General features: G+C 44.2%; 1 protein-coding gene across 4 annotated transcripts in view; it reads right to left on the bottom strand.

Moving 5' to 3' along the window:
- Positions 1 to 12,465: 12,465 nt before the first annotated feature.
- The window catches only part of BCKDK (branched chain keto acid dehydrogenase kinase), a 42,867-nt gene continuing 41,521 nt past the window's right edge, over positions 12,466 to 13,811 (bottom strand). For all 4 annotated transcript variants that reach the window (XM_081969650.1, XM_081969651.1, XM_081969652.1 and 1 more), the window contains one exon: positions 12,466 to 13,596. In XM_081969650.1, coding sequence (XP_081825776.1) covers positions 13,452 to 13,596 — 145 coding nt within the window. In that variant the 3' untranslated portion in view covers positions 12,466 to 13,451. The remainder of the gene's footprint in view (positions 13,597 to 13,811) is intronic.

Here is a 13,811-nt window from a genome sequence, read left to right as displayed (position 1 = left end):
GTGTTAGAAAAGATCACCTATCCAATTCTATGATTCGGTGTTATCGGGGAAACTACTAGTAAAAATCTTGATTTAACAGACTTTATTTTAATGGATTTCAGATCTAAGGGAAAAATATTCCTTTGCATTTAGTAATCATCCCTATTTAGTGGACAAAGTCCACCAAATTCAATTCAGTCCAGATTATTTATAATTTATGTAATTATGTAGTATTGTTATGTAAATGGATAGAGTGGTGCGGTGGCCTCAAGGTGGAGCTCATACCTCACGATCAGGAGGCTGTGAGTTCTATTTTGGTAGAAGCCGGGGCGGATTTTCCTATAGGCTAACTAGGCTTCAGCCTAGGGCCTCAAGATCAAGAGGGGCCTACATTCAAATTGTTAGCAAAATTAAAATTACACTATTCTAAAAACAGTGAACACTAAAACACTGAACCAAAATAAGGAGAAATTCTACGAATATGACTAATAAACAAACATAAATATGTATTGGTTAAGATCAACGCATTCGGCTCATTGGGTCTGTTCGTTTGTATATACTAGATTACACCAAAGTATAGTTCATACGTTCACTGATTGCTATGGCAAATATTGACGTACCTTATGCTACTAAGCTCTGGTTTGTTCTTGCATAAATAAAGTGCAAATTGGTGTAGATTGGAACAGACAAACGAACAGACCTATTGATATCCCGACGTTCGGTTATATTTGTGTTACTTCGATAATATGAAAATATATATATGGTGCTGAGAATAAATGTCCAAATAAGTGTTCTCGACTTTTTTTTATTTATTATCCGTGCCACATTTTTTAATAAAGGTTAGTACCAATTACAACATGTTTCATTTAATATATTGATATATATCACAGTCATGATGTATTTTATTATCTCTCATGTAATTTACAAACTTAAAAATGGGAGGTGAAAGGGCCCCATAAGTGGAATAGCCTAGGGCCTCTTTTCATCTAAATCCGGCCCTGGTAGAAGCAGACATTTCTCTCTCTGGGCACATGAAAATATATCTGCCGAGGGAGGGGCTGACATCGCTACAACACGACATGCAATCTTGGAGCTCCAGGACTGCTGTCAATATCTTTGCTGCTGGATGTTCCTTTTGGACCTAAACCATCCCATAGAGACGGTGATAGAGAAGGGCACGTCCTGCTGATTTTAGGGGCATCGCAAAGCCCCTGATCGATCCAGGCAGGGACGTGCGGTCAGGGGAGGCAGAGGAGGCAGAGCCGCACCGCTCTCATCATGAAAATTAAAAAAAAGGGAAATGGAAAAGGCGCTGAGGAGCCTTCTGCACACGTGGTCGGGAATGGGAGCGCTCTGTGGTCCCCTTCATGTTGACTCAGGAGTCAGGAAGGAGGGGAATGGGACCATGTGTGCAGGAGGCTTCTCTAGTCTCAGCCTCCCTCCTGCGCACATCCCATTCCCCGCCTTCCTAAGTCAACATGAAGGGGACTGCGGAGCGTGAGCCACGGTCCCACAGAGCATGAGCCGCGGTCCTGCGGAGCACACTCCGTCGTCCCATGGAGCGCACTCCGTGGTCCCCTTAATGTTGACTTAGGAAGGTGGGGAATGGGACGTGCGCAGGAGGGAGGCTGGAGGGATCGTGGAGGAGGGATCGCGCACCATGAGCCGCGGTCCTGTGGAACGCGCTCCGCGGTCCCCTTCATGTTGACTCAGGAGTCAGGAAGGAGGGGAATTCCCCTCCTTCCTGACTCCTGAGTTAACATGAAGGGGATTGCGGAGCGTTAGCCGCTGTCCCGCAGAGCGTGCTCCGCAGTTCCCTTCATGTTGACTTAGGAAGGCAGGGAATGGGATGTGCGCAGAAGGGAGGCTGATGTTGTCCCATTCCCCTCCTTCCTGGGTCAACATGAAGGGGACCGCGGCTCACGCTGATGACGTCACCAGCCTCACCAGCCGTAAAGCTCATCGCATGTCACTGGATCCAGGAGAACCTCTTTTTCCAGCTACAAGAGAAGCAGCCATTGAAGCTGCAGAAGGTTGGGACAGCCTCTGAACGGAAAGAAAGCAGGAGAGAGAGTGTGTCGAAATGGTGAAAAAAATCTCTACTATTAGAGAACCCAAAAAGAGTGAAATTAAAATTGAAGACAGAAGAGAGTAAGCAGTGGATTAAGCCTGTATTGAAATTAGTGTGTTATCTATTTTTCCTTAACTTCATTTTTTTATGGATGGAATTCTTACAAATGCCTCTTACTTTTTAAATTGGACTGGTCTCTTTTTTCCTTCTTCTATTTTTCCTCACTTTTTGTATCTGTGGATCAAGAATCTGTTTCTTTTCAACGCTTGGTTGGATTATGTACATGGATAAATTAAAAACAACAACATACATTTGGATTTCAATGATACCCCATTTTCCCTAAAGGCACCATTCTATAATTTTACGGTAGTTTTCCTCAAGTCATGAAGGAAGAAATATTGTGTACTCAAATAAGTTTGTCTTCAGTTTGTTATGTTTGCAAAGTTTTAGGCTTTATGCAGTTCAGACCTATGATGCTAGCCAAAGCTTCAAAACTACATGTCATTCAGGTGCTTTGCTTGTATTACAAGATTTTTTTCTGACTAACCCTCCTTTTGGGGCAAATTGTTTTAAATTCGGGGTATTGTAGTCTGTCTATAAAATGAATGTGGTTGTCAGGCCTGTAGTTATATTTCTTTTAGGATCTTTGGCCTGCCACACTTTCTTATAATTTCCTATGTGTTTCATTAGTGTAGCAGTTGGGGGGGGGGGGGCGGAATAGAAAGGAGTAGAATTGTGGAATGTTTTGTTGTCATTCTTTTATAGAAGCTCAAGGTCATCTTTTGTCTCCGCACCTCGACACCTGACCGGAAGCAGAGGGGTGTAGATGCCAGCGTGGAAGATGATGATTGGAACATGTGATGGATTATGGGGTGTGGGGATAGATCATGAACTTTCAACTGGGTGGAATTCCAGGAAGAACATTAGAGTTGGGATTCCATAGACGTGCTAACTTGCCTGTATGAATAAATTGGAACTTTAAGGATGATTCTGCCTTGGTCTCTGATTGATTTCATGCATGGTATTTAGAACGCTGACATTATTCCAACTCTACCTTTAAAATAAAGCACCAGCACACACACCCTCGCAGGGGGGGAGGGGGCTGGTGTGGGGAGGTGCTGAATTCCCAACGCTGACCGGGACAGCGTAAAATATCAGCGAAGAATTATGAGAAAGCTTTTGGAGATAAGAAGCTGAGAAAAATGCTTCTCTGTATACTTCAAAGGCAAAGGAATCTGCTTCAAGATTCATTGCATCTGGCAAGAGGATGGAGGGGGCTGGAAAAGTCTTTCTACACCCGGTTAGAAGATGAAAGGAATGGAGATTCAAGCCATCCCCATGCAATCATCTCTGATGGGCTTCCTGGACCATTTTGGACAACTAAACATGAGTGCATGCTCCCCCTCCTTCCCCCCACTTGGAAGCAAGGCTTGGAAGAAAAACCTGGAGTGCAGATTTTGACTCCTTCCAGACAGCAATAAATGAAATGGCTTATTACCCTGCAACTGAGTGGGAGACAGATTCCCTATCAAAATGGGAATTTCAACCCAGACAGAAAAAGGGATTTGGCCAGCATCTTTCACTTGCCAGCCACAAATTGGGCTGCAACCAGTAAATGAAGCAAAACCAGATTGGGTTTTCTTCCCAGAGTATGGATGGATGAGATGCCACTGGGCACCTCCTTTGCCATCAACATGGGAAAATGCTCCAAGCCAGCAGACGGCACCTACTTGGCACATAACACCCCCCCCTCAGCCAGCCATCATTGGAAGAGCTGCAACCTGTGAAGCAGGCAACTCCAGGATGGGTCTTAACCCCAGGTCATGGGTGGGAGGAATGCCAGTGGGCACCTGCCCTTCCTCAGCAGATGGCACCATGGCAGAAAACTGGACAGTGGCCAACCAAGAGATTGACCTCCCCACCGGTTACAGTCTCCCCTGCAAGGCCCCAAGAGGTTCTTACCCCACCTTCCTACAGAGAAGCAATCTCCACAAGGGAAGAAGGGTTTACCAAGGGGGAAGCTTCTTAGTGGAGAGCAGTCCGATGTGATGAGGAGGTTCTGAAGTTTAGAGATGTAACCAGGTTCCATTCCTCAGGGGGGGCAATAAAATGCCACCATTGTTGTCAACTTGGCCACAGAGCGTCAGAGTGTTTGGCTCCAGCCCCAATGCCACAAACGTGCGCACCAACCACCACAGTGGTAAAGAGAGGGCCCCAGATGCCACCACAGAAGAGTCATCTGGGCCAACAACCTCTGGAAGAGGATCCCCAATTTAAGGTGACAAAGTGTCCTACCAAGGGAGAGGCCTCAGAAGAGGAAAAGGGCAAACAATCTCCGGAGGAGGATCCCCAACTTAATGTGACAAAGAGTCCAACTAAGGGGGAGGCCTCGCAGGGGGAAAAGCCCAAATGACCCCTGGAAGAGGATCCCCAACTTAAGGTGACGAAGAGTCCTACCAAGGGGGAGGCCTCGGAGGAGGGAATTGCTGAAGAACAAACGTGTGTACCAATCACCACGGTGGTAAAGAGAGGGCCCCAGATGCCACCACAAAAGAGTCATCTGGGCCACCAACCTCTGGAAGAGGATCCCCAACTACAGGTGACAAAGAGTCCTACCAAGGGGGAGGCCTCGGAGGAGGAAAAGAGCCAGCCGTGGATGATTGAATCCAAGAGTCCAGAACCTGCAGCACCTGCATCAGAGAGCCCTAACCGACCATGGGAAGAGGTCGCAATGGACTTCATCGTGGAACTCCCAGACAGCAGTGGGAATAGAGTAATCTGGACAGTTATTGATTTGTTTTCTAAGCAGGCACACTTCATTGCTTGCTCAGGATTGCCATCCGCAAAGAAATTAGCGAAAATGTTTGTGAAACACATTTATCGCCTGCATGGAGTACCCAAGAGAATCATTTCAGATCGCGGAGTCCACTTCACAGCCAAGTTCTGGAGAGAGGTCCTGAGATCCATTGGGTCCACACAAGAACTGAGCTCAGAGGTTCATCCCAGCATGAACTGCGCAGCAGAGAGAGCCAATGCGGTGGTGGAACAATACATCTGGTGTTTTGTGGACTATCAGCAAGACAACTGGTCGGACGTGCTACCCTTCACCGAAGTGGCGTACAATGATGTGGTCCACAGCAGCACAGGATTAGTGGGTTTCCAGATTACCAGTGGCATGGAAATTGTTGCCATACCTGAGCTGCCAAGAGAACCACCCTCCTCCATGCCTTTGAATGAATGGATGGACACGCTAAAGAAAGGATGGGAGAATATGAAGAAGGCTCTAGCAATTGCGGTAGAAGCCTACACGAAGCAAGCTGATCAACATCGCTCGCACCAAAACCCCTTCCTTTTGGGGGACAAAGTTTTTGTGTCTACCAAATACATAAGATTAGGAATGCCTAGTAAGGAATTGGGTCCAAAATTTCTAGGTCCATTCCAAATAGTGAAGATAGTTAACCCAGTTACAGTTCAACTCAGTCTACCCAGAAGTCTAGGGAAAATTGACCCAGAATTTCATTGTAACTTGTTGAAGCCAGTAATTGGGTCTAGCATAAGAGCATCCACCCAAGCTCACTCTCCTCCTGTAGTGATAGAAGGGGAAACACAAGAAAAAATTGTAGACTCCAGGCTGAATAGGGGTCGCTTACAGTACTTAGTGTGTTAGAAGGGTTACCCTTGGTCTGAAGCTACTTGGGTGAACAGTGGGAACCTAAAAGTAGAGAAGTTAGTAAAGCAATTTCATGAGAAGTTTCCCGATAAGTCAAATGGTCCCCTTGGGGGGAGGAGAGGTGGTTAATTTTGTTATGTTAACTTTTATGTTATCTCTTTTCAGGAAACATTTTTCTTCTGAGGAGAGGCCGCCTGCCAGGCCTGTAGTTATGTTTCTTTTAGGATCTTTGGCCTGCCACACTTTCTTATAATTTCCTATGTGTTTCATTAGTGTAGCAGTTGGGGGGGCGGAATAGAAAGGAGTAGAATTGTGGAATGTTTTGTTGTCATTCTTTTATAGAAGCTCAAGGTCATCTTTTGTCTCCGCACCTCGACACCTGACCGGAAGCAGAGGGGTGTAGATGCCAGCGTGGAAGATGATGATTGGAACATGTGATGGATTATGGGGTGTGGGGATAGATCATGAACTTTCAACTGGGTGGAATTCCAGGAAGAACATTAGAGTTGGAATTCCATAGACGTGCTAACTTGCCTGTATGAATAAATTGGAACTTTAAGGGTGATTGGTCTCTGATTGATTTCATGCATGGTATTTAGAACGCTGACAGTGGTAACCATCTTACCTAATCTCTTCTCCTCTTTCATTTCCTTTTAAAATAAAATGATTGACTGCTAGAACTATCAATCACAGCATGGTGCAGAAGTTCCTACTTCCAGTGTTTTGGAAGGAAGGGGGAACTGAGAGGAAAGGGATTTGGGAGGTAAATGTGGAAGAAGGTCTGAAGGAAGCTTGGAGTCCCAACCCTAAGACCTCCATCTCTGCAGGCAGAGGCTGAATCCTCTTTGGATTCTTATATCGGTAGTCCTCGCTTAACACCTACAATTGCCATGTATTGACTGCATTTCCATGGTTCTGCTTGTTGGAAACTAGCTGTGCACAAACAGGGAACATGTGTCTCCGCGATGCAGCAGTGGTGGTCATACGTGCAAGGACTGATCATAAAGTTACTTTTTTCCCAGCAATGTTGTAACTTCGAATGATTGCTAAACAGCACAGTCATTAAACGAGGATGGCTTGTAGCGTCCTCCGGGTTCTCTCTAACTTGCGAGACTGGCAAAATGGACATAATAGTGTGTGCCATTTTTAGGCTGCTTTTGGTGGGCTGAAACTTTAGGGCCGTGATGGTGAACCTATGGCAAGTGTGCCACAGATGGCATCTAGAGCCCTCTCTGCGGGCATGTCAGCCATTGCCCCAGTCCAATGTGCGCATGCGTGGGAGGGTGCTTGGATTGCATTTTGGGGGCTCGCGTAGCATACCCAGACCCCGTTTTAGCTTCCAGGTTAGTGCAGGAGGCTTTCCAGGCCCAAAATGAGGCATGTGGGGGGCCCTCTTGGGCCTGGAAGGCCTCCTGCACCAACTTGGAAGCCAAAAATGGGTGAGGGAGTGTGAGGGGGGGGTCTCACGTGCATGCGTGGGGTGTCGTGCACAGATGTACAGGGTTAGGGCGCATGGGGGATGTAGCGTGCGCATTGCATTATGGGTGCAGGTGCATGCACTTTCAGCACGAGACAACAAAAAGGTTAGCTATCACTGCTTTAGGGGATTGAAGTGCCTTCAATTTTGAAATTAATTACGGGTAGTCCTTGACTTATAAAAGTTCACTTAGTGATCGTTCAAAGTTACAACAGCACTAAAAACATGACGTGACCACTTTTCATAGTTACAACTTTTGCAGCATCCCCACGATCATGTGACCAGAATTCCAGTACTTAGCAACTGATTCATATTTATGACCTTTGCTGTATCCTGGGGTCACGCGATCCCCTTTTGCGTCCTTCTGTCAAGCAAAGTCAATGGGGAAGCCAGGTTCACTTAACAACCAAGTTACTAACTTATGAACTACAGTGATTCACTTAACAATGGTGGCAAGAAGAGTTGTAAAATGGGGCAAAACTCACTTGACAAATGTCTCACTTAACAACAAAAATTCTGGCACGATTGTGGTCGTAAGTCAAGGACTACCTGTAAATGCCTTTTAGGCTCATGCATGAAGCAGTAATTTGCAAAGAACGCAAATTGCTTGCAAATAACTTTCAGAGTAATTTGCAAATTGTACATGCTTGCAAATAATTTTCCTTATGTATACCAGCTACATCACATGTGTTGTTACTCACCCAGTGTTTAACGAGGAAAAAAGTATAAGTTTTGAAAGTCTCTCAAGACATTGAGCAAAAGTCTGAATCTCAAATCTCAGATATTTACCCCTGTTGCATGACTGTAGTATCATTATTACCCTTTTTATCTTCTTTATTGTCCCCACATATTGGGAGTCATTATGATTATTATTATCCTGTTGCTTTCCACGTACAGGGAGCTTCTGCAATGGAGACAAATTCCTTGTGTGTTTAATCATATTCAGCCAGTATTCTAATTCTAATTCTAATTCTAAATTCTCCACCCCATTGGGGAATGTTCAGTTTCCCAAAGTCAATAACTTTCAAGATATCCATGTACTTTTTAATCTCAAAGGTACATATGCATATTTTTACCTTTGTTTCTTTTGCTGTTTTATCTCAAGCACGCCTTGACTCTCCCTTGTGAATAAATAATTATTGATTTATATGTCTAGAAAGTCCCTCCCATCTAAGTTATATTTAATTTATTGGCAATTTCAGTTTAGTTGGCTATGTTTTAGTATAACTGTTGGCTGATTTTCCATCATAGGAGAGCTGTGTTAGTCTAGTGTTGCAAAATAAATCAATCAATATCAATCAATCAATCTATATCAATCAAAACTCAGAAAGAGCTTGGTAGCACCTTTTCCAGCTAACATATTTTTTTTATTAAAAGGCACTCCTATGAACAGAATGTGTCCCTTGTTCTACTGAATTTCCAAATATCATTCAACAGAGATTATACTACGAATGGGTAAATTTTGGTTCAAGAATTAACCCCGACTCCTCTTTGATCAAATCATGTCATATTAGCCAGAATCAGCTACGTGTTATTGCACCAACATATTGATTACTGCATCATTCAGAGTTGGGAAGTTTATGGAAATTGTAATGTAAGCTCAACTAGTTTAGCATTTTTTAAAACAATAAGGAGGGGAAAAAAACCATTGTCTCAAAAATGCAAGAAAAGGAAGATTACAGCCCTAGAAATGGTATTCAGCCAGTTCTGACAGGTTCTGGAAAACCGGTAGTGGAAATTTTGAGTAGTTCAGAGAACCGGCAAATAGGCTGGCCCCGCCCCTGCTGCCTCCCAGCCTCCCAGTTGATCTTCTTTTGTTGCCCTGAACAGGAGAACAGAGCTGGAAATCAGGTTAATGGGGTCGGGAGGGAATGGAGATTTTGCAGTATCCTTCCCTTGCCACCTCTACAGTCACGCCCACAGAAACGGTAGTAAAAAAAATTCAGTCCCACCACTGCCTAGCACTGTGTCCTTCAACCAGTAGAGGGCTGCTCTTCTCTGACTTAGGAAAAACCTAACCAACAATCAATTATATTTAGAATATAATAACAGAGTTGGAAAGGACCTTGGAAGTCTTCTAGTCCAACCCCCTCCTTAGGCAAGAAACACTATATAATTTCAGACAAATGGTTATCCAATCTCTTCTTAAAACCTTCCAGTATTGGAGCATTTACAACCTCTGGAGGCATGTTGTCCCACTAATTGTTCTAACCGTCAGGAAATTTATCCTTAGTTTACAGATAAATTCACACATATATTTCCACATAAAGTTTGCACCTTTTCTCTATACTCAAAACATTTCCATAACTCCCCCATCTTTTAGAACAGAACGATGGAGCAGTGCAACAGAATTGGAAGGGACCTTGGAGGTCTTCTAGTCGAACCCTCTGTTCAAGCCGGAGGCCCCTTATCATTTCAGACAAATGGTTATCCAATCTCTTCTTAAAAACCTCCAATGTTGGAACACCACAATTGTATTTTCCATTATTTCTCCTAAAGGTTCCATCTCTGTAGAACCAAAAGGGATGTGATCATAGCTATCAGGTAAAATCCATGAAGTTACCAGGAGTCACACTTACCTCAGAGACTTTCTGTTGTGTGTTGGGATATTTTTCACCCTCCGGAGGCTTCAGGGAAGTCTCCTAAAGCCTCCGGATGGCGAAAAATGGTCCTACAGGCAAACAAGAAGTCCACTCCCAAACTTCTGGGTTGCCCGTAAGGCCGTTTTTTGCCCTCCAGAGGTCTTCCGGGGGCAGGGGAATTGTTTTCGCCCTCCCCAGGCTCCTAGAAAGCCTCTGTAGCCTGGGAGGGCAATAAACAGGTCCATTGCACGCCAAAAGCGGGAGTGCGGGGGGTCACACACACATGCGCGCGGGGGGTCATGCACATAGAATTATGGGTGTGGGCGTGCCTGCGCACAACCCCCCCTGCGCTCCCTCCGCTTTTGGCACGCAATGGGAAAAAGTTTAGCCGCCACTGCCCTATACCATTTCAGATTGGTGGTTGTCCAGTCTCTTCTTAAAAGCCTCCAGTGATGAAGCCCCTACAACTTCTGAAGGCACGCCGTTTTGTTGGTTACATGTCTTCACTGTTAGGAAGTTCCTCCTTAATTCCAAGTTGCTGTCTTCTTGATTAGTTTCCATCCACTGTTTCTTGTCCTGCTTACAGGACAATAAGTTGAAACTCCCCTCCTCCCCTGCGGCCCCTCAAATACTGGAATACTGCTATCATGCCTAGTCCTTTAGGTCTCTTATGGTATTGTGAAGCTTCCTCTTAGTAGATTTCAATGTGTCTGTCTTACCTACTTCATCTTTGGTTGACTATTGTCCCAACTCAATATGAAGCAACAGAGAAAAACTCTACAATCTTTCCTGCAATGGAAAGAATGGAATTTTTCTAATCATTCAGCTCATGGTTGTCCCAAAGGTTTTTTTTTTTATCCAAAGGGCAACTGAACTTGATTTTTTTTTAAAAAATGTTTTTACTTCTCATCCAAGAAGCTCCTTTAATTCAGTTTGCAAAAGCATAACTCTTCAGTTAAAAATAAAGCCTGGAGACATGGACTTACCTGGCCTTCTCTGACAACCGAATAGGACAGGATCACTTGGAATGGGAACCTGCTCAGGTGCTGCTTAGACTGTTGCAGGTAATCATATTTTCAGCATCCAAGCAAGCACCTTCTTAAAGGAGCCAGTATCTGGTTCCAAAGTCCATTTGTTCTAACTGTTTAATCAGTGAAATGGTAATGATTATCTCAATAGGCTTTTGGAAAAAAGTGGAGTCTACATAAGCCACGTTTTTATGGCAGACAGAGATTTATTTTATTTCTTTAAATCCTGCTTTTATTATTTTCATAAATAACTCAAGGCAGTGAACATAGCTAATGCTTCTTCTTCCTCCTGTTCTCCCCACAATGACCATCCTGTGAGGTGGGTTGGACTGAGAGAGAAAAACAGGCAGTCCTCAACTTACAATAGTTCATTTAGTGACCATTTGACGATGATGCAGGAAAGTACCTCCCCATGTCAAATGGCCACATACATAAATAAATAAATAGGTAAGCCATCCCTTGTTCCCATCTGCTGTCCTGTTCACACACACACATACCAATTTCAGGCTCTCTTTAAAAAAAAATGCTAGAGAAAGTATTCTTCCTGTAAGGAAGGTCTAATTTCAGGGGGAAAAATGAATTTTTAAAAATGCATGCTCTGTTTTTTTAAACATCAATCATTGGGATTATACATAATTTCAGAGAAATAATTTGTTTCCATTGCTCCCTCCTTAGCCGTGTGTGTGTTTAAGTATTTTGGCAACTGCTTGGACAAATCCCTGCAGTTTTCTTGTAAAGAAAAAAAAAGGGGTTGTCACTGCTACTATCTTCCCAGGGTTGAGAGTAACAGGACCAAAGTACCCGACCTGGTTTTGTGCCTAAACTAGGACTAGATCTCAGTTTCCTGGTTTCTAGCCTGGAGCCTTTAACCGTTACACCAAGCTGCCTCTCTTCTTCTATGGTTGACTGAGTATGAGCCATCATGCTAGTGTTGACTCGTGATATGCCCAGCTTAATCCACAGGCAGTCCTTGACTTTAAATTATCCATTTAGCAACCACTCGAAGTTTCAAACGGGCCTGAAAAAAAATGACTTATGATTCGTCCTCCTCGCCCTTATGACCATCACAGAATCATCACAGTCATGGAATCAAAATTTGAGTGCCAACATGCATTTAAGACAGTTGTAGCATCCTGAGGTCATCTGATCGTCATCTGCGACCTTCCCAGCTGGCTTTTGACATGCAAAGTCAATGAGGGAAGCTGCATTCACTTAATAACCACAGTGATTTGTTTAATACCATGGTCATAAAATTGGGTGCAGCTCACTTAATGATCGCCTTAGCAACAGAACTCTGGTCCAATTATGGTTTTAAGTTAAGGACTACCTATAGTAGTCCTTTATAGTTTATAACTAAACCAGGGGTGTCCAAACTTGGGAACTTTAAGACTTGTGGACTTCAACTCCCAGAATTCCCCAGCCAGCATCTATGTTTAGTTATGTCCTAGCAGCATCTACGGAAGTACAGGCCATACCTGTGTATGTGAGTCCTGCAGGTGAGCTGTGTCTTCTGGAAAGCCTGTGTTTCATTTATCGTCCCCATGAACGATAAAACATATGTTTTAATAGATATCAGATACATCTGTAGATATTTCATTTTCTAAAAGGTACACAATGATAGCCAGGCATATCCCTCAAGGAAAGACCAACATGCTGGATTTTTGAGTGCGCACTTTTTTATTTAAGTATTGTAACAGGAAATCATGGGTTTTCATTTTAAATCTCCCCCTTCTAATGGAAAGGAACGGGGGAAGAGCAGACAACAAACTCTGATTCTGGATTTAAAAGTCAGCTGAGTGACATCCGAAAGATCAAAGGCAGAGAGAAAAGACGCCAATAAAATACGTTACCTCAGGAAGAGGCAGAATGTTATGGAATCTGAAGCTTGGATTCCAAAAGGGAGCCATGTGGTAATTTTATTCCCACCTAGGCCATCATCTTCCACCATTGTGCACCATGAAAAGTCTCTTTGCCAACCAATAGATAAATTCTAATTCCCAAACAGAAAACCCACCTCCAAATCTTAAGATGGCAGCAAAGAAGAACTTTTCAGATGCCCTATCCTGTCATCAGAGTCAAACCATAGAAAGGAAGAAGTGCTGAGTGGCCTAGGTGTTGGGATCCCTTATGTGACATATGTAACGGTGGAAACCTCCTTTCGCCATTGCATCTTCAAATGCGTCGGAAGTCAACAGAGTAGGAGGTTGGGACAAGGCCACAGGTGGGGTTGGCAGTGTGCAAGAAAATGATGGAGAAACAACACTGCTTTGCACAGATGCTCTTGGTGGCCTTGAGTGTTTCCATGTGGGAACGGGAGAGATACGCTTTGGGTTACTTGGGTTCAAGAGGCCAACTCAAGGGCCACCGAAGATGCACCAATGCAGCAGGACGAGAGGATGAATAAGGAAGCAATGTTCTGAACAGCAACTACACAGGAGGAGAGGAGGAAGCCCTCTGTTCCTTTCTCACCGTATCTAGGTGTCCACAAGGATCAAAATGCTTCGTGAGGGGAGCACAGCAGATGCTTAGGAATCTCAGGTGAGAAGAAACTGTGATGGAATCCATGCCAATGTGGGTTTGGTGCAGGTATTAAAAGCTTTCTCCAGAAGCAAGGAAGGGGGTCAGTCTCGTTGTGGGGGACGTTCTAAATGCGGAAACTTTCCTCTTTGCCATCAATGTGCTTGAGACGGAGGTAGACATCTGTGCCAATGCCCTGCAGGGACTGGAGGGTCAAGGAACCACCCAGATACTCAGCGTAAGCCCGGGAAGTTGGCAAGCCAAATCCGAACCTGTGGAAGAGAGAATAAAAAAAAAAGGGGGGGGGTTGGTTTCAAACTCTCTGCAGCTACAAGAGCTATCAGTAGCCAGAGTCCTCTCTTCGAGAGCCAGTTTTTGGAGGAGACAGAAGCCTCTGAGAAACCCTACATGGCTTATTCACAGCAAACTAGCATCATTAGGCATTAGGTTGCCTTGCATTCCCTCCTATTATGACAGTGATGGTTAA

The sequence above is a fragment of the Natrix helvetica genome (genome assembly GCF_964273705.1).
Source record: "Natrix helvetica genome assembly, chromosome: Z".
Lineage (NCBI taxonomy): Eukaryota > Metazoa > Chordata > Lepidosauria > Squamata > Natricidae > Natrix > Natrix helvetica.
Note: the sequence above shows the minus strand (reverse complement) of the source record. Positions and strands in the feature narration are given on the sequence as shown.